Consider the following 24,973-nt stretch of genomic DNA (forward strand, 5'->3'; position numbering starts at 1 on the left):
CTTCTTTACACAGACTGATACCGACCAATCAGAGGACGCTTCTTTATAGACTGATACCGACCAATCAGAGGACGCTTCTTTATAGACTGATACCGACCAATCAGAGGACGCTTCTTTACACAGACTGATACCGACCAATCAGAGGACGCTTCTTTATAGACTGATACCGACCAATCAGAGGACGCTTCTTTATAGACTGATACCGACCAATCAGAGGACGCTTCTTTACAGACTGATACCGACCAATCAGAGGACGCTTCTTTATAGACTGATACCGACCAATCAGAGGACGCTTCTTTACACAGACTGATACCGACCAATCAGAGGACGCTTCTTTACAGACTGATACCGACCAATCAGAGGACGCTTCTTTATAGACTGATACCGACCAATCAGAGGACGCTTCTTTATACAGACTGATACCGACCAATCAGAGGACGCTTCTTTACAGACTGATACCGACCAATCAGAGGACGCTTCTTTATAGACTGATACCGACCAATCAGAGGACGCTTCTTTACAGACTGATACCGACCAATCAGAGGACGCTTCTTTACAGACTGATACCGACCAATCAGAGGACGCTTCTTTACAGACTGATACCGACCAATCAGAGGACGCTTCTTTACACAGACTGATACCGACCAATCAGAGGACGCTTCTTTACAGACTGATACCGACCAATCAGAGGACGCTTCTTTATAGACTGATACCGACCAATCAGAGGACGCTTCTTTACACAGACTGATACCGACCAATCAGAGGACGCTTCTTTACAGACTGATACCGACCAATCAGAGGACGCTTCTTTATAGACTGATACCGACCAATCAGAGGACGCTTCTTTATACAGACTGATACCGACCAATCAGAGGACGCTTCTTTACAGACTGATACCGACCAATCAGAGGACGCTTCTTTATACAGACTGATACCGACCAATCAGAGGACGCTTCTTTATAGACTGATACCGACCAATCAGAGGACGCTTCTTTACAGACTGATACCGACCAATCAGAGGACGCTTCTTTACAGACTGATACCGACCAATCAGAGGACGCTTCTTTACAGACTGATACCGACCAATCAGAGGACGCTTCTTTACACAGACTGATACCGACCAATCAGAGGACGCTTCTTTATAGACTGATACCGACCAATCAGAGGACGCTTCTTTATACAGACTGATACCGACCAATCAGAGGACGCTTCTTTACACAGACTGATACCGACCAATCAGAGGACGCTTCTTTATAGACTGATACCGACCAATCAGAGGACGCTTCTTTACAGACTGATACCGACCAATCAGAGGACGCTTCTTTACACAGACTGTGTTCTGCACTATCACAACACACACACACACACACACACACACACACACACACACACACACACACACACACACACACACACACACACACACACACACACACACACACACTCTGAGCGGATCAGTGAATCAGAGCATCCATTAAAAAAGCAAACAAACACTTCTATTCGATGACACACTGATGGAGAGTGGAGTGAAGCTCCGGAGGATCAGATTCATCACGTTAATGCTCCGCAGGACGAACAGAGGACGACCAGATCAGCAGGCCGGGGATCAATACCATATCACAGAGAGCAATTTCCTAATGTCCTCCATCGCTTTATCGCTAATGTACGCAAAAATCACTGAGCGCCAAGCTGAAGAGCTGCGGTTCGGTGGCGCACGGGTGAAATGATTCGATTAATCAAACTATTTTTTATTTACCAGAGATTTTCAAAGTAAAATGCTAAAAAAAAAGCCTCTGAAAAGATGAAAACTTTCAGCTGGTTCACCTTCACACACACAGCTTCACTCTGAGCTGATGGACATCATTTTCTCCATTATTTCAGGTCTCTTCCTCGAGGAATTACCACATAAAAATGTCTTGTGTGAAAAAGATGGCGTCCATTAATCTCACAAACGAACTGTCCCTGAATGCATCACCAAAAGGAAAAGTTCATTGTCACGAGATAAAAAGATGATTCTTCAAAAACAGCTGTTCGGTGCGACCAATCAAACATCTGCAGCAGATTAATAAACATAAAATGATATTTATTTTGACATTAATGTGAAAAGAAAGAGATTATATTAAGGAACAAATGATCATCAGCACACAGATATCAGCCTTCCTCCTCCTCCTCCTCCTCCTCCTCCTCCTCAGCTTACAGCCGACCTCAGAGGCTCAATTCAACTTTAATGTGTCTGTAATGGAATCAGAGTCGTCTCTGTCCGTCCGTCTGCAACGACAGACACACCACCCGGCCAAAAGTATGTGGACAGCAGTGTCCCGACGTCTGCTTCATGATCCGAGTTCCTGAACACATCCTCAACTTCCACTGAATTATTTTAATTCAGATGACTGAGTGTTTCATTTGTTCCATTTCCTGTTTTGTCTTTTAACTTCCTGTTGCTGTTGCAGGTGAAGTTAAATGTCTGCGCCCTGATTGGTTGACACGACCTGCTGCACAACTCTGATCTTTGATTTGTTGGCCTGGATTCTGATTTATTAACATGAATTAAGACTTTAATCTAAATATATTTGGAGTCCATGTTTTAGGGGCTGTGTTTTTGATGATCACATTGTTATAAAGACATCATAAACACAGATCTGGACCCGTCGGCATGACGACAGTGACAGCAGGATGAGCAGCCGATCGTGGGGCTGTGAGATGATCCGATGATCAGCTCAGTCCGCCCTGCAGCCGCGTGTCGGATCATAAAACTGATCACAGGCAGCAGATGTCGATTTGCACAAACACTTCCTTGTTGCTGAAATGCAACCACAAACAGCCGTTATATCGCTCTCTGCACACACACCAGACTACATTCACTAAAACAGGGATTCTACACAGGAGCTGCTGCTCTGCTGCTGCCTCCATCAGTTCGTCTGTTTTAGTTACGGTGTATCTTTGGTGTTTTAAAGGGTTTGTTCAGCTCCAACACAACATCTGTGTAACACACACAAACTCAACAAACACACTGATGGAGGCAGCAGCAGAGCAGCAGCTCCTGAGTCCTGTTCTCTAAAATCCCTGTTTTAGTGAATGTAGTCTGGTGTGTGTGCTGTTTGTGGTTAAACCAAAAGGATCTTCCAGGTCTCTCTCTGTAGGGATCCTTTCCATGATGCTGTCACACACTTAGAATAACACTCTGAGCCTGTCAGTGGATCAAACAAGCTCTTTTAGATCTACTGCACATGAACACTGACGCTTTATTTTAGGCTTCAGCTGCATCACTCTCTCTTTATGCATCATCAGACTCACACTGATCTCAGCAGGATGATCAGGTGATCACACTCAGTTTTGTTTTGGTCCGTGTGACGTCACGGGACACACACACACACACTTATAAGCTAACTTAAGAGGAAGTTTGAGAAAAGTGGGCAGGAAGTGCGCAGCTAGCTGTGTGTGTGTGTGTGTGTGTGTGTGTGTGTGTGTGTGTGTGTGTGTGTGTGTGTGTCGGTGGCCAGGTGTGTGGGCTTACCTTGCAGGGGAAGGGCAGAGTGGAGGCCACCTTCTCCATGGCCAGGTTCCGGATGCTCGGGGTGAGCGGGCCTCTGCAGGTCGGACAGCAGCTCAGCTTCTGGCGGCACTGGTTGCAGACCAGGTGACCCGCCTGGCACTGCAGGATGGGCGGCAGGACGTAGTCGAAGCATACCGGGCACTCGAACAGCGCCGTGAGCTCCGGGGACTGCCCGGGCAGGCCGACCGAGGTCAGGGACACAGCGGCGGTCGGTGTGGCGGACCCCGACCCGGCCACGGAGCCCACTCCGGCGGCTGCCGCTGCTGCTGCTGCCGCGGCTGCTGCTGCTGCGGCGGCGGCAGCGGCGCCTCCCGATCCCCCGTGCTTTCCTCCGCCTGCTTTCCCGGCCCCGAGTCCTCCACCTCCGGCTCCGGCTGAGGACGGACGGCTCATGGCTCCCAGCTGCGGTCCGCTTCCTGTGAGCTGCCCAGCGGGCGGTAACGTCATCTACTGTTTACTACCGGACGTCGCTCCGGGCCCCCGGAGACACAACATGGCGGCTGCCAGTTCGTATCGCCTGCCGCCCGTTCTCATTGGACGCTGCGTCATGGATTGACAGGGCGCTCAGCCAATCAGCGAGCAGAGCGGCGTCATTACGTAATGTTTGGCAGCGGAGCGGAAGAGACAAATAATAAAGAATAAAGTATAAATAAGAATTATAATAAATAAGAATTATAATAAATTAGAGTTATAATAGATAAGAATTATAATAAATAAGAATTATAATAAATTCGAGTTATAATAAATAAGAATTATAATAAATAAGAATTATAATAAATAAGAATTATAATTAATAATATTGATAATTAATAAGAATGAAAAGAAAAGACCATCAGTAAGGTGCAAAACCAATGAACACAGTACCAAACAGTTATGGATAATTATGAATGTACAGTATCACATCTGAATTAAACCAACAGGTGCTACAACATGCAATAAAGAAGTTATAAATACATTGTAGAATATGATAATAATAGAATTCATTGTTTTTATAATAACCTAAAAGTATATATTACTCATAATATATTAACATAATACACACGTTTCATTTTTTTACCTGAAATAAAAGTCAGAAACTGTGACTGTTGCTGCAGATTACTGAGACTGCTAATGAGTACATTTACTCTTGAATCATACTTTTTATGCTCCTTTATATTTCTTCTACATTTCAAATGAAAAAAATACTTTTCTCCTCCTGACAGATTAAAGCTACGCTGTAGAAATGCTCTGCGTATTGATCCAGTATCTGCCTCAGCACGTCTGTGACCTTTGACCTGTGATGGAGTATTTGTGCAGCTGAGGATTAAAGGTCAGTGGAGAACCAGTGAAACTTCCCAGCATGCTACAGATGAAGCAGCGGGTGCCTGGCGCCCCCCAGTGGAGGCTCAGGTGGAATCACACCCTGCTTCTTCATCACCCTCCTCCTCATCATTCCCCGCTCTCCAGAGGAGGAACCCTTTAAAACTTCCTCAGAAGAACCAGGACGGTTTGAAACGAGACATGAACGGTTTCTGATCAGAGTTTTACCAGAATCATTCTGTTCATCAGGACCAGAGCTATTGATCCGCTGGCTCACAGGGGGATCGACCGATCGGTTTGAAGTGGTTAAACTTGTCCAGAGACAAATACAGTTTAGATCCTGTTTGAATTGTTCCCTGAATCACACACACACACAGTAATAACCATCAGATCCATCAGTGTCTTTCAAGGTCAGACACATCTGGTCTGTTATTCCCTCATCAATATGATCAATGATTACCTTTATTAGTCTGCACAGAGCACAAGTTCTTATTTCAAAATGTATCTAATGTTCAGGAGCAGCACCAGTTATATATACACAGCTCTACATCCACGTTCTGCTCAGGGTCCAGGTACCACTACCCTGTGTACAACTGTGTATGTGACAAAGAAAGGTGTTGAATCTTCAATCAGTTCCACAGAATGGTACAGTCCAGTTCCACAGAATGGTACAGTCCAGGTGTCCTGGCGTGTTGGTGTGAGCGCAGCCTTAAAAGCTTCGGCTCCAGTTCCAGCATGTGCTCTTAAAGTTTGGCTCCAGCCCCCCCCCCCCGCCTGAGACCCTCTTACTTTTATTTCCAGGAGGAATTCAAGAACTTGGCCGACAGCAGCGCCGCAGCTCAATTAACCTTCAAATGCCTTCAGGTTCGCCAACAGCAGCTGCTTGGAGAGAGACCAGAGGGGGGGGGGAGTCTGAGGCCGAGCTGAGGGGTTTTAGTGGAGCGTCCAGGTCTGGATCAGGTCCGGATCAGGTCCGGATCAGTCCAAACCAAACACCACGAAGCCTCAGTCTCTTTCTTTGTTGTTGTTCTTCAGACCTAAAGTCAGATGATTATTATGTAGTTTAAAATGGATCTTCAGACCAGACCCCTCTGACCCTCTCCTCTGTCTTCCTGAAAGCTCTGGACTGTCTTGACTCTTTGACTCCATCACCACTGAGTCTGTCGGCCAATTTATTTCTGCTAATCCGTTAATCTCTTAGCGCCCTCCGTCTATTCGCTCTGATCCATGTAAGTGTAAACAGTTAATGAGTGAGGAGGACGAGATGAAACCTCTGATCTCTGCGCCGTCATGTCGTCCTCACTGAGTTATCGCGGCGATATTATCTTAAAGGAGCAGTCTGACATTTAGAGGAGGCTCGTCTCAGATGGAGAGCAGGAGATCTGGACACCACACGGGACACAGACACCTTTTTTGGGGGGGTCCGTGCGGCTTTGTTGTTTTTGATGAATAGACTTTGAGCAGATGAGATTTCATGGGATGGCGTGTGGATAGAAGCGCTTTTAAGGACACGTCCACACAGTCCGGGGCTTCGGCGGGTCGTTCAGCAGGATTAAATATTCATGGACAAACAGAGACAAACCAATTTCACTTTGATTCATTTGATATTAGCAGCTGTAGCCTGATGTTAGCAGTTAGCCTGTTAGCGCTCATCCTCTCCACAGAATCAAGGCAGCTGATAATTGTATAAAAAGCTTTTGATGGAGTCTGGGATCTTTATCGTCTACTGACAGTTACAGGCTGCACTGACCGGGCTAACGTTAGCTAACTTACAGGCTATAAGCTAACGTTAGCTAACTTACAGGCTATAAGCTAACGTTAGCTAACTTACAGGCTATAAGCTAACATAAGCTAACTTACAGGCTATAAGCTAACGTTAGCTAACTTACAGGCTATAAGCTAACTTTAGCTAACTTACAGGCTATAAGCCAACGTTAGCTAATTTACAGGCTATAAGCTAACGTTAGCTAACTTATAGGCTATAAGCTAACGTTAGCTAATTTACAGGCTATAAGCTAACGTTAGCTAACTTATAGGCTATAAGTTAACGTTAGCTAATTTACAGGCTATAAGCTAACGTTAGCTAACTTATAGGCTATAAGCTAACGTTAGCTAATTTACAGGCTATAAGCTAACGTTAGCTAGGTGAGCTGTCAGAGCACAGTGCTAATGTTAGCTAGCATAGTGCTAGCAGAGCTGACCTGGAGACTGAGGTAAAAGGGTGTTGGTAGGACCCTCTGACCACTGGGGGGTCACTGAGGGACCTTATTGATCACTGGGGGGTCACTGAGGGACCTTATTGATCAGCTGGATGCTGCAGGATGACGGTGGATCACATCCATCTCTTCATGTCTCTGCTCTCTGCAGCTCAGTTCTAAAGTTATTTTACACTTATGGTGACTGTGGTTTGTTTGGATGTGTCACAGATGAGCCATCTGTTGTCATCCAGTAAAAACCCTCAACAACAGAGGACCAAACACCTTCTGGCCTCACTAGAAATGATTGTTATATTCCAAACTCGCTGCTGCGGCGCCACATTAGCTGGGAAAGAAGTTAAAGAGACTCAGGCACTTGTTGGAAACCCCCCGGGCCGAGGAGTGAAGGGTGAGTGTTGGCTGATGGGGGAGTTAAGCTGCCGTCACCTGATGTGATACAAGCATCTTATGGCTCCTGTTACAGAGGAATCACACAAGTGGTTGTACGTGTCCTTTAATTATTAACGCGCTGAACAAGCTCGCTGATGTATTTTTAACAAACCCTCTCTGTTCTAAACACCCTGTAGGGTGAGGGGGGGGCCTTGTCTTTTGTATTTAGTGTCACTTAATTTAATGGACAGTCCCATTGATTAAATGGGTGCTGAGGTGATTCATTAATGATTCAGACACTCAGAGTTATTTAAAGATTGTAGCTCGCTTAATCACACACACACACACACACATATATACATACATACATCACACAGAGAAGATCATGACTTAACCGTTTGTTGTTGAGTTTCTTTGGTAACTTCTGCTAGCGTGACGTTTAGCTGCTAACACACATTAATTAAAAGTAGCAGTAGCAGTGATCCTGTCAGGACATTTACATAAAGTCACTACTGTAGATTCAATTTACCACCAGGACATAAAGAGCTAAAACAACCTCCAACATCTGCAGCGGTAAAACGACTCATTAGTGCAGCAGGAAGACGAACCCAGAGACAACAGATAGAACAGGACACTTCACTGCTGCAGGAGTACTTTTACTAGCACAGTACTAAGGAGTACTAAGAGCTTCAAGCACTGGTGGAAGCACATTTACTTACAAACTAAACACACCAGGAGTTTATAAAATTGGATGTTTTGTTATAAGGAGGAAAAACCACCAATCAGCTCGACCTTGAACACTGAATGTTGCTGTAATATCAACCAACAAACATCGAATCTACCAGGAAACACTTTTACTGCAAACTAGTACTTTTACTTTTCATACTTTAAACACATCTTGCACTAACAGTCTTCACTCTTCCACCTCGGCTCTGCAGCCTGTGTGGCACTAATGACCCCTCATACATGAGCGACCACTGCACTACAGCAAACCCTCCCTGACCTGCATCAGCAGCAGCTCTCCTCCCTGCCTCCCCCACCTCCTCCCCCACCTCCCCCCTCTCTCTCTCTCTCTCTCCCTCTCTCTCTCTCTCTCTCTCTCCCTCTCTCCCTCCCTCTCTCTCTCTCCCTCTCTCTCTCCCTCCCTCTCAGTGTGTTTTATCCTCTCTGCTCGGCGGTTGTTGGCTGGCTGATCACTCATCCCGGTGCTGTAATCAGTCTCTGTTTATCGGATCAATAACAGATATCGGAGCAGGATGAAGCTCCTGTGCAGCGGATGGATCCTGCTTCTCCTCGCTCTGCCAGGTGAGAACATTTTCAGCCTCACCTTTGAGGGAAAAACTAAGTGTTCTGTCTTCTGTCACACAACTTGTTTCCCCTCAGTGTGTGTTTGCTCCACTTGACGTCCTGTTCTTCTGTTCTGGTTGATTCACGGCTGTGAAGAGTTGAAATGATTGACAGCTGTCAGACTGGTTTGGAGCTCTGAGGCAGTGTTAGTGCTGCCGTCCTCCATCCTCACAGTGACAGGACTGTTTTAGGTCGACCTCAGCCTCACAGTGCCGTCACGCTGTCTGACTTCACGGCTCATTAAATCCTCAAATAAGACCAAAAAGTCTTATTTGGAGGCCTCTAGTTCTGCTCAGCGTGGACACTTTACAGACACGTCTCTGATATCTAGTTAGAAAGAACCTGATTACCCTTATTAAGGTGAGAGAAGACACTTGTATGAACTCAACTAGACTTTAAATCTAAACGACAGATTACTGCACTTGGTCACTTCTCCAGTTTCCTATTTGATACAGATGTTAATTCGGCAGCTGTCAGCGACGAGGATTAAAGTCACTGATGTGAGTTTGTGGAGACGATCATCACCTGCGCCGGCTCCTCGAACACAAATGTTTATCCATCATTTTAAATCTGCAAAGATCCAGTGTCAGAGAAACAAGCTCACGTCAGGCTGCAGTGGGCGGATTTTACCTGATCAGACGTCCGACTGTCATCACAGCTCAGAAAATCTTAAAATTAGATTAAAAAAACTCAATCAAGCCCAGTTTAGTTTAGTTTCAGCTTATAATACTTATAATAACCTTAATCTATTGTCCTGCAGCTAGTTGAGGCCTTCGTTCCACCAGCAGTCCACAGTTAACAGATATTCAGCTTACTGGCATCAGAAAAACAGCAAATGTCCACAGTTCACCAGCTGGAACTGGATGGAAAGATGATTTAAACTCTTGTGACACTGACTCATCATCAGCCTCTATCAGCGCCCGTCACACGCTCGCTGCTTTGGCGTGTTTATGGGACGGTGAGGTGAGCGGAGGCGTTCGCCATCATGGTGTCTCTGAGTGATAAGAAGGACGAGACAAAGGCTTTAGAGGCGTCAGGTGGAGGTCAGGGAGGAGGACGTCCAAACTTTAACGCTCATGATTTACTGGTGATGGAATAACCAGATAAATACGGGATATTTACAGGAGATAACGGATTTACTGACGTGATCCCACAGTATTCTGATGTTTGAAGGACAAACTGACTTTACTAACAAATCTGTCAGAAAACATCATTCATTACCGGAACAGTGTTTGTGTGGAGACTGCAAAGGTAAAGTGTGTGTGTGTGTGTGTGTGTGTGTGTGTGCCACCAGGGGACATGTTGGCTTTAAATCATGTTAAAATACATTTAATATAATAAATAGATATTGAATAATAAGTCATTAAATGTCCTACTGTGTTTCCAGCCATGTAAACACAGCCACTACTACCACCTACGAGCATCTAGTCTTTTCACCCACTCACTTTCATACATCGATGGGATGCTGCCAACCCTGCAGTCAGGAGGAAGCTGATCATCTCCATAATCAGGAGGAGCTTTGGTGTGTGACCTGCTCTACCTGTGAGCCAGGTGAGCAACCTGCAGCTCGGATCAGACACCATGATGTTACAGGAGAACATTCATTTATTCCCCCAAATGAGGAATGTTTAAATGTTGAACTTTTGAATCATCAAGAAAGTTTTTTTAAATGAGTAGAAACACTCTGGGTCCTCACGTAGTGGGTTAGAGTGACAGTCCACGGATGGTAGCATAGGTATGTACAGCATCTGTGTGTGTGTGTGTGTGTGTGTGTGTGTGTGTGTGGTTGATGCTGGGACAGTGGGGGGGGGGGCACTGACTGGCAGTGAGCAGTGATAAGTGTTGATGGTTGTGAGGATTTAAGCTGTGAACCAGCGTCTGTCCAGATAAGAGCTCGAGTAGGTCGACCAGCAGAAATAATCCAAACACCAACACTGATGATCCTGCTGCAAACACACGACTTACAGAGCAAACACAACAAAAACATTATGATCCAGACGGCGGGTGTTCACAGCGCCTCCTACGCTGGAATACATTTACAATTTAGAGGGACACAGCTGTGAGATTTCTGTATTTAGAAACATATGATTTTAATTTTTTTATGGTTTATTGCACTTTTTAGTCATTTATTTAGTCATTTATAAGTCTGGACATGTTATTAAAGCGTAGGATATAAGGGATGTGTTGATGTGTAGCAAATTAAAATGCTCCAAAAAACAGCCTGTGAACATGTAAAGTAGAGATGTGACGTTCGCGAACGAGTCGAGTCTTTTGAACGGCTCTTTTAAGTGAACGATGAGAACAGATTTGCAGTTGCGAGTCGTTCTTATATGCAAATTCCCTGCGCTGCCTTCATGTGTCACCTGTGTGCCCCACGAGTCTGAGTCATCCACGCTGCCTTCACGTGAACGACTGAGTCTGAGTCGTCCGCAGCACGCTGCATTCACGTGAACGCAGCTACAGGTGTGCAGCATCAGGGGAGGAGATATTAGTGAGCGCCGCCCGACTGGACTGAAGAGATTTACATTTAGCGCTGGATCAATGAGCAGGAGATATTAACGACTAGAGAAAAGTTATTTGTTATTGTTTCCATTGTTCTGATGTGGATTCGAGTTCCTGTTTGTAAAGTAGTTCAGGTGAACACACACCAGGTAGTTTAGTACAATTATACATTCACATTTGTATCATGTCTTAAGTTTTATTCTAGTTTTATTTATATTGTTTAATATATATATATATTCTTATTTATTTTCATGTTTTTTCTGTATTGTTAAAATGTTCATGTGTGGAAAAGTTCACACTAAAGTTATTCTGCATGGAAGTTATCTGCAGCCTGCGTAGTTTTTATTGAGCCACAAAGTTTTTTAGGTGAAGGGAAAATTCTAAATAGTGATCTCACTGTCAGAGCATGTTGGTACGGCACCATCTTATGGAACGATTACTCTGAAAACACAAGCCACATGAAATTAGAATCAACATTTCAGAATAAATATGTAGAAGTTTGAATTATTCTGAACCAAATCTTATTTTACAGCTGCTACCAGTGATTGTTTCCATGATGTTACCCCTGGTTGACTTCTAATAAATAAATAAATATAACAAATAGTCAGTCTTTTGAACGGCTCTTTGAAAAGAACTCCTCAAGGTCCGGCTCCCTTCAAAGAGCCATAAATCCCATCTCTAATGTAAAGATGTGCTCTTCTTCTATGGTGGGTCATTTTTGCCTCGTTTAGTCTCCAGAGAGTCTTTTTACACTCAGATCTCACTGAGGAAACAGTTAATATATCTAACTGATGTCACAAACACAGTGAAACATCACTTCTGTGATTAACAGACTGATTCAGACCCAAACCGTCATCTCCTCCTGAACAGAACCGAGCGGGTTCTCAGCTTTAGTACTGCCAAGTGGACGGTGGAAGTAGAACGTGTAGTTCTGATGCTCAGACAAACAGCGTGAAGCGACACACATGTGGTTTGTGTCATTTCCTTAAAAGTTGTGTGGTTTTTATAACCAGTGTGAAAACAGTCAGACTATAGACGGTAAGAGGCCTCAGACTGATGTGGTTTAGTTGCAGGACTTTATTTGGAGGAAATCAGCAGTAAATGACATTAATTTATTTGTTAACTTTTAATGACATCAGTTTGCCAAAATGTAAACAAATCAAAGTTACAGGAAGTGAAAAGTAACTGAGAAAAGGATCATCAGAGACAGGAAGTAGAGCTCATCCTGCATAAACTGATGTTAACTGATTCACCTGCTGTTTTAAGCTCCCTGATTGGAGGAGGTTTCATGCCGCAATGCATCTTGGGAATAAGAGCTTAACAACTGTGTTTAAAAGTGAAGGAAGAAATCAGTTCTTACATGGATCTTACATGGATTACATGATCAGCTATCAGTGTCAGCTGTAAGCACACACACACACACACACACACACTCTCACACATACACACACACACTCTCACACACTCACACACACTCACACACACACACACACACACACACACACACACACACACACTCACACACACACACACACAGGTCGGGTCATATTGACTTAACTTGCCATCATCTGTTTCTTGCACTTTCCCATGATGCACATGACTCTGACCATCTGTGCACTTACAATGTATGGACCTTCTCGTTACCATGGCGATGACTAACGATGGTGACGGCGACGACGATGATGATGATGATGATGATGATGACTATAATAACCAATGCTGTTGAAGATGACAGATGATGATAATACTGTATGTGCTGCATTGTGTGTGTGCGTGTGTGTGTGTGAGTGTGTGTGTGTGAGTGTGTGTGTGAGTGTGTGTGAGTGTGTGTGTGTGTGTGTGTGTGAGTGTGTGTGTGTGTATTCCAGCTGGCGTGCTCTCAGAGCTGTTAGCGCTAACACTTTAGCTCCTCGGGGAGTCGATGCTGCCTCTCAAACTGCTGACTCGTGTGCTCGGTGGGCCGTGAAGACGCCTGAGCGACGAGCAGAGACAACAGGAAGTGGAGCTGCAGCAGAGCCACCGTGTGCTGTGGACGGGCCGATCTGTCGATGTGTCCATGGATCAATATCAGATCAAATAAACCCGATCAGGTGCAGATTGTCCCTTCACAAAGTAGAAATACTACTAGTCCTGTCTGAGTTAAAGCACCAACACGTTATATTATTATATAAATTAAAAGTCCTCAAAGGTCAAAGGTCTTGGTAGTATTCGTTGAATCAGTTCTAGCAGCCATGTTCAAAGAGGCCTTTATAGGGTTCCTTGTAGCCATTAAGGAGGTTCTAGTGGGATCTAGTGGTAGTAGAATAGGTTCTAGCAGCCCCAATAGAGGTTCAAGGAGCACTTTATGGGGTACTACTGACATTGAGGATGTTCTAGTGGCCCCTAATAGTAGCTGAATAGGTTCTAACAGTCCTTGTAAAGCTTCAAAGGGCCCTTTAGGTGGTTCTTGTAGCCAATGAGGATGTTCTAGTGAGCTCTAGAAGAGGCTAAATGGGTTCTAGCAGTACATGAGGCCATTGAGGAGGTTCTAGTAGGTGTTCCAGTGGGCCTTAAAAGATTGTGGGGTTCTTTAGTGTGTTGAGCACCTGTGGGATTATGGAACAGGACTCTCCTCTACCATGACGGCCCTGTAGGAGGTTCACATGGTCTTGTAGGATGTTCTAGTCATCACTGAAGAGGTTCCTGAAGTTTCAGAGCTCCTTTAGAAGGTCATGGTTGATCATTTGGAGGCTCCTTAAAGAGATTCTAGGGTTTCTTTAGTGTGTTCAGTGTTCTCCAGTGTTCTCCACCACTTCCATCATAACACCAAATAAGGGAATATCCCTCAGAGGAACGTGTCCACATGTAGTCTCAAGGAGACCATTTGTTCTCAACACCTTAGGAAGACACTTTCTGTTGGGTTTTACCTTCATTTGTCAGCCGTCTGTATATACAGTGTCACTTTTAATGGAGATCTGGCGTTGTGGTGGTGAGGATGTCTCGATGGGACGAAGGTGTCGGACACAGCGACATGCAGACTGTTGTCACTGACCCGCCAGGCTCACTGCCAGGGACGCTTTCACATCACAAAACGTGCACTGTGTCTGTTTCTGGATATGAAAAGAGCTCAAATAAGCACCAAGAGGCTGAAACATGATCAGCATGATGCACATAACACATGAAAGTAAGATTTAAGAGCCTGAGGGAGCGCGAGAGCTTCTGCTGAACTGGTTAAACAATGAGCAGAGAACAGAAGCAAACAAGGAACACCAACAAACACGTGGATTATAAAACAGTCCCCACCAAATGCACTTTATTGATAGAAACTACAGCGACCAGCTTCACTGAGCATTTTTTAAACATGAATCTGAGTATATCCTGAGTACGTCCTGAGTATGTCCTGAGTATGTCCTGAGTATGTCCTGAGTATGTCCTGAGTATGTCCTGAGTATATCCTGAGTATGTCCTGAGTATATCCTGAGTATGTCCTGAGTATGTCCTGAGTGTTTGTGGGGCAGCTGAGTGATCTTCTGTCGATATGGAGGCTGCACGAAGTGTTTTCATGTTTTTACTGAAGTCTGTTTTCTTTGTCTCTTTGTCTTGATACTGAGCTGCTCTGACAGTTTGGTTGGTGTTGTTTGCTCTGCTGCTGTGAGTTCTCCCAGGGAGGGCAGGGGACGGCCGGTGATGCCACCAGCAGCTTCCTCCCCACGTTGTTCCTCCTGAGCAGGAGAAGTCCTCAACCTTTCTTCAGACTTTAGCCGTCCAGTATCAGGACGGGGTGGACAGGATGGGGAGGACAGGATGGGGAGGACAGGATGGGGAGGACAGGACGGGGTGGACAGGATGGGGAGGACAGCCCTGCAGCAGAGTGGTGGGCTCTGGTCCTTTAGTGTGAAATCTCGAATAATGCCAGAATGATCTTTTAAAGCTTGTTTTCAGATCTGATCCATGAATCCTGCTCCAGGATAATCAGCCTGAAACAGACAGGCAGAACAGAGGCCTGTTTTTCATAATGAGATATCCTGTTTTTAAGCGTCTGCCAGGTTCAGAGCTTCACTTCCACATTTCCATTTTTGTCCAAAGGATGTTAACAGTCCCCACAGTCATTTTGGACTTTAGTAATATATTATTTTCTTTTTATCTGAAGGTCGTCGAACCGACTGTGGACTTGTGCGCTTCCTTTTTTGTCCAAAGCATGTTGTCAGATGTGTGTGTGTGTGTGTGTGCGGGTGATTAGGTGTGTTTATTTTCGTCTTTAGTGTCGTCTCGTGCAGATATAAATCTCTCCGTCCGTGTTGTTGTTGAGAGCAAACAGGAGCTTTTCCTGCCGACGCTGGTTGGACCTGATCAGACATGGAGCAGCAGATTATTCTCAGGAGCAATCAAATATTTCTTTTACATGTTTATTTTTCCTGACTTCTCTCTAGATGTCCTCAGGAAACGTCAAATGAAACAGTGGGACTGCTTTTGTTTGTATTTTAGTGAATCTTAGGAGACGTAACATGAACACTTGAATCCCAGAATCACTGCTGACCTCCTCAGCAGGACGGGGGGGCAGCTGTGGTTCTTGGCTGTTCGACAGGTGATTTAATCCCCAGTTTAAGATGTCGACAGACGCTTTCAGCTTGTTTTCTCTTGTCAGGATCTTATTTCTTCCTTTTAGCGCCAAAACACATCACACAGTGAAATGTGAGTGATCACCAGTGAGCTGAACTGCTTTCTGTTAACTACTGAACTAAATACGTTAAAACTTATCTTAGTGAGAAAAGTCATTAAACTCATCAGCTTCAGTAACCACAGTGACGTCACCCTTTGGCGTGTGGACCGCTGTTTTGAAACCTTGAGTTTGGCTTCATGGTCGTTGCCATCTTGTTTTTTTGGAGCCAGAAATGACCGCAGACGTCTACAGAAACCTGGACGCAGCGTTTAGAGGCCGAAATAGTTCGACTTCACGAGCATAAAAGTACCCAGATCTTCCTCATCGTAACAGAGCGCTACTGACTCCAGCCTGCCGAGCTGGCTAACTTCCTGTTACCAATCAGAGGACGCTTCTTTATATATTATACTTATAAGTGGGCTGGAAGGTGAAAAACTAACATTTGAATGTATTATTGAACAGTAGATGTTATCATTTGTCACTTTCTCTCTTTAGTTCTGAAATAAAGTTTTTAAACGTCTTGACATCACAGAACAATGAGCTGAATGCTGTTGTGGTTTGGAGGAAACTCTTTTCACGGCGCTCTGAAGACGACTGACTGCCGCTGACAGTGAAGTCTTTGTCGCTAACAGATCCTATAAACAGTTTACAGGAGAGAAGTGTTTGGCTGCTGAGGATGTTTCTCTCTTTACTTTTATGGTGACGGAAATAAGATGCAGCTTTGTCTGCTGGAGATGAGCGTTGATCTGCAGCAGCACGTTTATCTGATACGAACACTCGTCGATCTGATCAGACCGAACGTCCTCACAGTTTGACTCTCACCAACACTTAGTGAGATGAGGATGATCAGTTATCCTTTATTTGTCTTTTCCAAACTCTCACAGCCTCCTGAAGCTGTTTGTCTCCTTTAAAGATGCGACAGTCACTGTTCACCTTCACGTCCGGTGGCTGCAGCACATTCTGGTCCTGTCACTTTTACTGTGGCTGTGTTTGTTTGGATGTACTCAGCTTCTCCTCTTCCTCTGGTTCTGAGTGATGATGATGAACGGATGTGAACACAAAGCATTTCTTGTCTTTTAAGGCCACGTGTGCTCGAAACAAAGAGTGTGTGTGTGAGTGTGAGGATGGTTTGCTGTTTCCTTCTTCCCTTTACTGTTCATGTGTGGTTCTGGTTCTATAAGAGAGAGAATAAAGGAGAACATAACCTGCTTCCACTCATATGCATTAAGATAAGATAAGATAAGGTAAGGTAAGGTGGACTTTATTGATCCCCCATCAGCACTTTGTTTGAAACACACCTTTGGTTTAGTGTAGCAGTGGAGGTTGTTGACATTGAACCGCACACGTGTTCTTTCCTCACCACACCAAGAGGTTTCCAGATGTGGATATTGCAGGAATAGGTTGTGTTAAGAGTTTTGAGAATGCACCTGAGCTGAACATGTAAAGGTACAAAGCATGGATCCATTCAGGTGCTCTGAAAATAAAATGCAGCCTTTCACTGACATGGAAGAGTCATTTTGCAGAAAATATTGAACAGACCCACATTAGCATCCTGTCTGCCCACCACCACCACCATCATCATCATCATCATCATCATCATCATCGTCATCATCATCATCATCGTCATCATTGGCCGTGACAGGATTTAAAGGAATTATCAGTCTGCCACAGTGATTAAAACCTGAGGTGATGTCCAGGTTAATTAAACAGGGAAATGTGGGCCGAGCTGCAGGATGTGCTGCTGGAGATACGAGGCTCTGCAGGATTAAGAGTGGAGCGGAGCGGAGAGGGAAGCTGCAGAGGAGAGGACAACATTCAAAACAACACACCAACGAATCAGGTTAAAGTCTGGAGAGTCTCAGCCAGGCGTCTTTAAAAGCAAGTAAGAAGATCCATTTCTCCAGAAAGCTAATAAAAAAGGGCCCAGCTGTAAATCTGCTTTTATCTTTGTGTGTGACTCTTATTTTAACTCATCATCTTCTCCTGAACTTAACCAAGTAGATTTGGTGCCTGATCCTAAACTGCCACTGAAAACTAGTAATTATGAAAGAAAACTGAAATACTAGTAACTAATACATGAATGTATTTGCTGTTGGTCTCACACAACCACCACTAAACCATCCAGTCACACGTTCTTGGTTTATTTCCTGTTTTATTTTGGTTTCTTACTCTTTCCTCTTGTTTCTGGTAGTTTCACTTCCTCCCCTGTCCTCTTTGCCACTTCGTCTTCGTTCCTTGTGACAAGCGTTCCAGCAGTTTCCTCGTGTGTTATGTTCCTGGTTTTTGATTCCTGTTCTTGCCTCTGCTTTGCCCTTCCTGGATTTGTTTACTCAGTCTGCCTACCTGTGTACCGAACTGCAAGTAAAGACTTCTGCTTTAGCTGCCTGCTGTCTCCAATCGTGCTTTTGAGTCGTTACACTCACTCAAAAACTAGATTAAAACATGGTTTCCCGTGATAAGAGGATGTCGGTTAATTGTGTTCGACACGCCCTTTGTTTGTGAACGTGATGAGATCGAGAGAGCGTGAATGTCAATGGTCACTCCAGAGGTGTGTATCACCCACAATGCATTGCACTTATGCATTTGGTGCATCCTCATTGGATAGTTTGGGATGTACGTGTACGAGGGGCAGATGCGATCCGTTGTTGACTTGTTTCCTGTTGGTCCGTCCTAACTGGGCGCCGCTTTGAGTTAGGTTTTTGTTTTGCTTTTTGTTGGGCGCCTGGTTTCTATTTCTGCAGCTCTGAAAACGCCGTAATGGCCGACTGGTGGAGCTGAAATGAGGAATTTTCTGTACGCTCACCACACAAACCTGAATGAGCTGCTGACGTGGCTGCAGGAGGTCACAGAGAGCTGAAGTCCAGAAGAACAACCTGCTGCTGTCGGCTGGATCGACTCATTTCACCAAAGAACGACTTAATATCACAGAGAGTCAGGACTCTCCGTCTTTTACTGGAGTGTTGACGTCTCCAGTCTGATCAGCTGGTCGCTACGGGGTTTGTTTCCACGATGTTGACGACAGAAGTGCAGATTTGATGGACAGAAAGCGTCTGATGTTTGTCTTTTCACCATCGTCCCGCTGATGCTGATGATTGTTGGTCAGAACAGACATAAAACGCAACCAAACGCAGTGGGACATCCTGGTGTTTTTGGCAGATGTACTGGGACAGACTAAAACCTTTTACTATGAAAGTATGGCTGTTGGAACATACTACAAGACTCTCACCAGCTGCGGAGTTGAGTGTCAGGTTTGTCTTCAGGGTGGCACTAGAGTGAAGGTCACGGGGTTATTAAAGTCCAAAGGGTTAATCCTCTGGTGAGGAGATTAGAGCATTTGATGGAAATCTGACCAGCAGTTGTTGACACAGATGCTCTGGAGGAGTTGGACTGATTCAGGCTCGTTAGTTTAAAGAAGCATCTTCCTAATAAAGACCTCTCTGTTTCTGTTCTGCAGTTTGTTTGGCCGCTCATGGTCGCTACGCTCAGAAGTTGCTGAATGACTTGTTTTCCAACTACACCAACGCTTTACGGCCGGTGGAGGACACCGACCACATCATCAACGTCACCCTGCAGATCACTCTCTCCCAGATCATCGACATGGTAATCGCACCCTGACGGTCCGTCCAGATGTTCATGTGATGTCAGTTCATGTCCGTGCTGATGTGTGTGTGTGTGTGTGTGTGTGTGTGTGTGTCCCACCACCAGGATGAGCGGAACCAGATCCTGAGTACGTACCTGTGGATCCGCCAGGTTTGGATGGACGCCTACCTCACCTGGAAGAAGGAAGACTACGATGGCCTGGACACCATCCGCATCCCCAGCAGCTACGTATGGAGACCTGACATCGTCTTGTACAACAGGTAGGTGTTTCCTCCGGCTGCCATGAATTAGCAGCAAATCCCACCTCCCCAACTCCGATCCTCCGTCCCCTCTGCCTGCCCTCACACGACTTCCTCCACCTCCTCCAACACAGTGCAGATGACGAGTTCTCCAGCTCAATGGAGACCAACGTGGTTCTTCGTAACGACGGTCAGGTCATGTGGGACCAGCCAGCCATCACCAAAAGCTCCTGCTCTGTGGACGTGGCCTTCTTCCCCTTTGATGTGCAGGAGTGTCACCTGACCTTTGGCTCCTGGACTCACAATGGCAACCAGATGGACCTGTCCAACGCCTTGGACAGCGCCGACCTGGCCGACTTTGTCCCCAATGTGGAGTGGGAGGTGAGTGGTTACCAAAGGCTAAATCGCTCTGCTTCGCTAAAGATACGCGCCTGGTTTATTTCTGATCAGGCAGCTCAGAGCAGAGGAGGCGGCAGGAAGTCAGACAAATAAAAACAGCAAAGACAAGCCGCTCAGTTTTCAAAATAAAAGCCTCCGTGCAGACTTTCAATGGTCAGAGGGTTTTTAACACCATGGACCAACATCCATTTAATGTCCAAACCAACTAAATCTGAGCAAGTCAGCTAATCAGCCAGGAAAAACGCTCCTGAATAAGTGGAGATGAAGCCTCATGGAGAACGGAGTAAAACTGGACCGCCGCTGAGACGAGCCCGGTGGGATTTCAGGGTCTGAGTGTAAACATGGTCCACACATGTTCAGTCAGAGTGGAACTGGTCAGTCGTGGTAGTTTTGAGCTCAAGTTAACCCAAACGGTGGCGCTCAGCTTTCTATCAAAACTCTCGTGCTTGTGTTGTGTTAAAATCTTCTTCTGTGGCTTCACATGTCTGCTTTCATGTTTGTGCCCAATTTTTTTGGCGAAACTAAATCTTTTCTTCTAACCAGGTCCTGGGCATGCCAGCCAAGAAGAACGTCATCCTGTATGGTTGCTGTTCGGATCCGTACCCAGACATCACCTTCACCCTCCACCTGAAGAGACGTGCCTCCTTCTACATCTTCAACCTGCTCATCCCCTGCATGATGATCTCCTTTCTGGCTCCTCTGGGCTTCTACCTGCCGGCTGACTCGGGTGAAAAGGTTTCTCTCGGTGTCACGGTGCTGTTGGCCCTCACTGTGTTTCAGCTGCTGGTGGCCGAGAGCATGCCGCCGTCCGAGAGCGTCCCACTGATAGGTGAGAAGACCGAGGAGCACCTGGTGTTTACGTTTTGTTTGACTTGTTAAGAGAAATATTTTCAGTGGCTTCCTCAGTCAAGCAGGTGGTGGTCATGGTGGCTCTAATACATGTAACAGTGTTAAGTAGATCTGAAGGCAGAGGCTGGATTCCTGTGAATCAATTATTTTTGTCAGTCAGATCCTCCCATGTCATGGGATCAACCCAATCAATCGTTATTTATATAGCACTCCGGGGAAGATACCAAGTTAGTAACAGACATTAAAGAGACATGAAGCATCAGGATGGAGAGGAAGAGGAGGAGAGAGGAGCCCAGTGCATCATGGGAGTCCCCCGGCAGTCTGAGCCTATAGCAGCATAACTAGGGGCTGGTCCAAGACCTGATCCAGTCCTGAACTATAGGCTTCATCACTAAGGAAGGTTTTTAGTCCACTCTGAAATGTAGAGAGGGTGTCTGCCCCCCTGAACCCAGACTGGAAGGAGGTTCCACAGGAGAGGAGCCTGATAGCTGAAAGCTCTGGCTCCATCACTGCTTTAGAGGACTTTAGGAACCACCAGTAGACCTGCAGTCTGGGAGCACAGTGCTCTAGTGGGGTAGTACGGTACTATGAGCTCTTTAAGAGATGATGGAGCCTGAACATTAAGAGCTTTGGAGGTGAGGAGAAGGATTTTAAACTCTGTTCTAGATTTGACTGGAAGCCAGTGAAGAGAAGCCAGTACAGGAGAAAGATGGTCTCTTCTCTTAGTTCTGGTCAGAACAGGAGCAGCAGCGTTCTGGACCAGCTGGAGAGTCTTTAAGGACTTATTGGGGCAGCCTGATAATAAGGAACAGAAATAATCCAACCTGGAAGTGACTAATGTGTGGACTAGTGTTTCTGCATCACTTTTAACCAGTCAGTAAATGCAACAGGCGATCAGCAGCGTTTCCACTGGGTTCAAGCCTGAGAGGTAAAACCACCACTATGCAGAAAGAATAGTTGGCAGCACATGTGATGATCTCAATGTCATGCTCTGGTTTTCTTTGTTAGTCTGTGAGATCCCAGACACATGTGCCAAAGAGTCCGAAGGGTTGAACCTGTGACTGACAGCTGTTGTATCCCTGCCCCCCCCCCCTTCAGTGTAAGAGCCTCAGATCAGATGATGGCATCTGTGGAAGAACAATGAATTTTAAATGAATGTGCTGAAGTACAGAAAGAAAGAAAGTTGCCAGGCAAGCAGATCAGCAGCTCGTGTGTGTGTGTGTGTGTGTGTGTGTGTGTGTGTGTGTGTGTGTGTGTGTGTGTGTGTGTGTGTGTGTGTGTGTGTGTGTGTGCGCTCTTTGTAACCAATAAACTGAAGCGACAGTAAAGACTTTGGTGTCCAATTTAAGGCCTGTCAGTAAACACCCCGTTTATGTTTGCTGGCCGGAGGCCCGCAGGTCGATGCAGCCTGTCAGAGCTTATTTAAAACACAACAATCACAGCTGAGGAATCGATGATCTCTCAGCTCGTCCTTCGAGCCTCAGTGTTGTCTGTTCATTAAATCCTGAGAGCTTTCTGTACCACCACTCAGCTGTTTCCAACTCAGAGTACAACTTTATGCAGCATCTGAAATAGCTTAACTCTCTCCTTAAGCTTCACTTCACACTTCCTGTGTTCCCACAAATCACCAGCCTGCTGACAGAAGGCATCTCTGACCTCAAACACGTATCCTAACTGTACCAGGATGTTGAATTATCTTCACTTTGCTCTCAACAGGAAAGTACTACATTGCCACCATGACGATGGTCACCGCATCGACAGCGCTCACCATCTTCATCATGAACATCCACCACTGCGGCCCCGAGGCGCGCCCCGTCCCCCAGTGGGCCGAGCGCTTCATCCTGAACTACCTCGCCCGCATCTGCTTCGTCTACGAGGTCGGAGAGAACTGCCTCGGCAGGACTTCGTCCAGGAAACAGCCTCTGTCGCAGGAGGAGTCCGACGCCCCGTCGGCCAAAGGGCAGGAAGGGAACACCAAGGGGACGAACTGGGACGTGAACGGTCAGGCGTGGGGAGGGAGGGCAGAGGAGGACGGGGCTGGGGGGTCTCTGAAGCTGGGGCACGATCTGACCAACCAGACGGACTGGAAGGAGGATCTGTTTGTGACCATCGACCACTCGGAGGAGGAAGGAGCTGCTGGGGGAGGGGAGTCGGGGCCGGAGGAGTCTAACAGCGCCTGTGGAGGAGGAGGAGGAGGAGGAGAGCACGTCAAGGAAAAGAAGGGCGTAGGAGGTGACGGGGGAGGCGGCGCCAGCGACACCAGGAGGCAGATCTTGGTGAAAACCCAGTGCGTGTGCCAACACCGGGGGCTGCGTAGGAACATTGAATACATCGCCAACTCGTACCAGGACCAGCGGGCTGCACAGCTGCGCATCGGGGAGTGGAGGAAGGTCGCCAAGGTCATGGATCGCTTCTTCATGTGGCTCTTCTTCATCATGGTCTTCTTCATGAGCATCCTCATCCTCGGAAAAGCCATCTGATGGAGAGTCACATGGAGGCTGAGGGCAGTGTGGGGGTACGCCGATAAAACCATCTCCTCAAAGCTCCATGAAGTCTAAAATCAGCCCTCATTTCCTTGAAACAAGTGAATGATGATTCATTAAAATAGTGAGTGAGTTTCAGGTGGGTTTAAAGGCTCAGTCCGTCATTTTTGTCATTCTTCCGCTCATCGAGTCACAGTGGCAACAGGTCAAGCAGGACAGTTGCAGCACTTTCCAGCTCCTCCTGGGGGATCCAGAGGCGTTCCCAGGGGAGGCGCCCTCCGAGCCCCCCCCCCCGGATGTCTGAGCTCCTGTAATGTCGGCCATCATCACAGAGACTTTCTTTCATGCTTTCATTGTAATGGAGTCACAGACAGACAGACATCCTGCCCCCCCACGGCAAAACGATGCTGGTGTTATTTTCTGCTCACCAAAATGGTCGTCATTAGTATTAACCATGTGACATCTCTGCAAACAACAGAGTTTAAAAATAACTGAAGAAGTGTCGGTTGGCCAATTAATGAAGCGCCGTAGATCATTTCAAACGCTGTTGTTAATAATGACGTCACGTTATCGCTGATGTAACATAACGCCTCATGTTTCCTCTAAGAGCTCGGTGTCCAGTTACTTTAGGGGTTTTCTCCTCCCCTGACATCTTACATTCACTGCATCAGTTACTTCCTGGTTTGCCACAGTTGGATAGATTGCCATGGTAACGCCAATGCTGCTCAAATGAATCAAATAATTGATGATTACAAACCAAACTACAGGTGTTTGTACTTCTATTGAAGTTTATTAAAACTGTTGGTGAGATTCAGAGGAAAAACAGTGTTTGATGACAGAAAACTGAAAGTAAACGTGATGTGAAACGACACTTCCTGGTACGTCTTCGGTTAGTTTGCTGCTGAAAGTGAAGCTGGAACCAGTCAACACCTTCAAACCGACCAAACCTGTTAATTTAACGAACTCAACTCTGTGAAATTCATCTTCTTCTGAGAACAAATGAGCCAGAGATCTTAAACTAAAGTCACATGAGAGCTGGTTTCACCTTTTTTCACTTGTTTGAAGGAAAAGCTGATTTTAAAGAATCATTATCATCATCTTCATCATCCTCATCTTCATCATGAAACAGTGATGAGCTTCCATCCTGTTTGTGATGATCAAGAATGAAAATATTAAATTTGTTTACACGAGATGACGGACCTGATCTATAGCCATCACACACACACACACACACACACACCTTCACTGTTGTTGCCACACTTTTTGATATAAAATGTTTGAGTGTGTGTTGTTGACAGTTAGAAATGCATGCAGGATTGATTTCTTTATTTTTTATCTATCACACAGCAGAGGATTGTTTTAGTACCGTGTGTAAAATCACATTGAATCACATTTTTGTGTTTGGCGACGACGTCAGCTTAAAGTTCCAGTTCACGATACTTTAAATACTTTAAATACAAATATACGACAAACATGTT

At 45.7% G+C, this 24,973-nt stretch overlaps 2 protein-coding genes across 2 annotated transcripts in view; one reads left to right on the forward strand and one right to left on the reverse strand.

The window, feature by feature from the left end:
- The window catches only part of siah2l (seven in absentia homolog 2 (Drosophila)-like), a 13,635-nt gene extending 9,595 nt beyond the window's left edge, over positions 1 to 4,040 (reverse strand). Inside the window, exon 1 of the mRNA XM_070843839.1 lies at positions 3,515 to 4,040. Coding sequence (XP_070699940.1) covers positions 3,515 to 4,000 — 486 coding nt within the window. The 5' untranslated portion in view covers positions 4,001 to 4,040. The remainder of the gene's footprint in view (positions 1 to 3,514) is intronic.
- Positions 4,041 to 8,672: 4,632 nt separating this feature from the next.
- LOC139213171 (neuronal acetylcholine receptor subunit alpha-10-like) lies at positions 8,673 to 23,509 on the forward strand. The gene is made up of 6 exons (XM_070843809.1): positions 8,673 to 8,742; positions 19,380 to 19,525; positions 19,631 to 19,785; positions 19,899 to 20,145; positions 20,707 to 20,992; positions 22,729 to 23,509. The coding sequence occupies exons 1-6, from the start codon at positions 8,694 to 8,696 to the stop codon at positions 23,490 to 23,492; spliced, it is 1,647 nt and encodes a 548-aa protein (XP_070699910.1). The 5' UTR covers positions 8,673 to 8,693; the 3' UTR covers positions 23,493 to 23,509.
- Positions 23,510 to 24,973: the final 1,464 nt, after the last annotated feature.

This window comes from Pempheris klunzingeri, chromosome 14, assembly GCF_042242105.1.
Source record: "Pempheris klunzingeri isolate RE-2024b chromosome 14, fPemKlu1.hap1, whole genome shotgun sequence".
Taxonomy (NCBI): Eukaryota; Metazoa; Chordata; class Actinopteri; order Acropomatiformes; family Pempheridae; genus Pempheris; species Pempheris klunzingeri.

Coding starts and splice junctions, on each gene's coding strand:
- LOC139213171 (XM_070843809.1), top strand. CDS start 8,694: ATGAAGCTCCTGTGCAGCGGATGGATCCTGCTTCTCCTCGCTCTGCCA. Junction 19,786..19,898: donor GACATCGTCTTGTACAACAG/GTAGGTGTTTCC, acceptor CCTCCAACACAG/TGCAGATGACGAGTTCTCCA. Junction 20,993..22,728: donor CGAGAGCGTCCCACTGATAG/GTGAGAAGACCG, acceptor TGCTCTCAACAG/GAAAGTACTACATTGCCACC.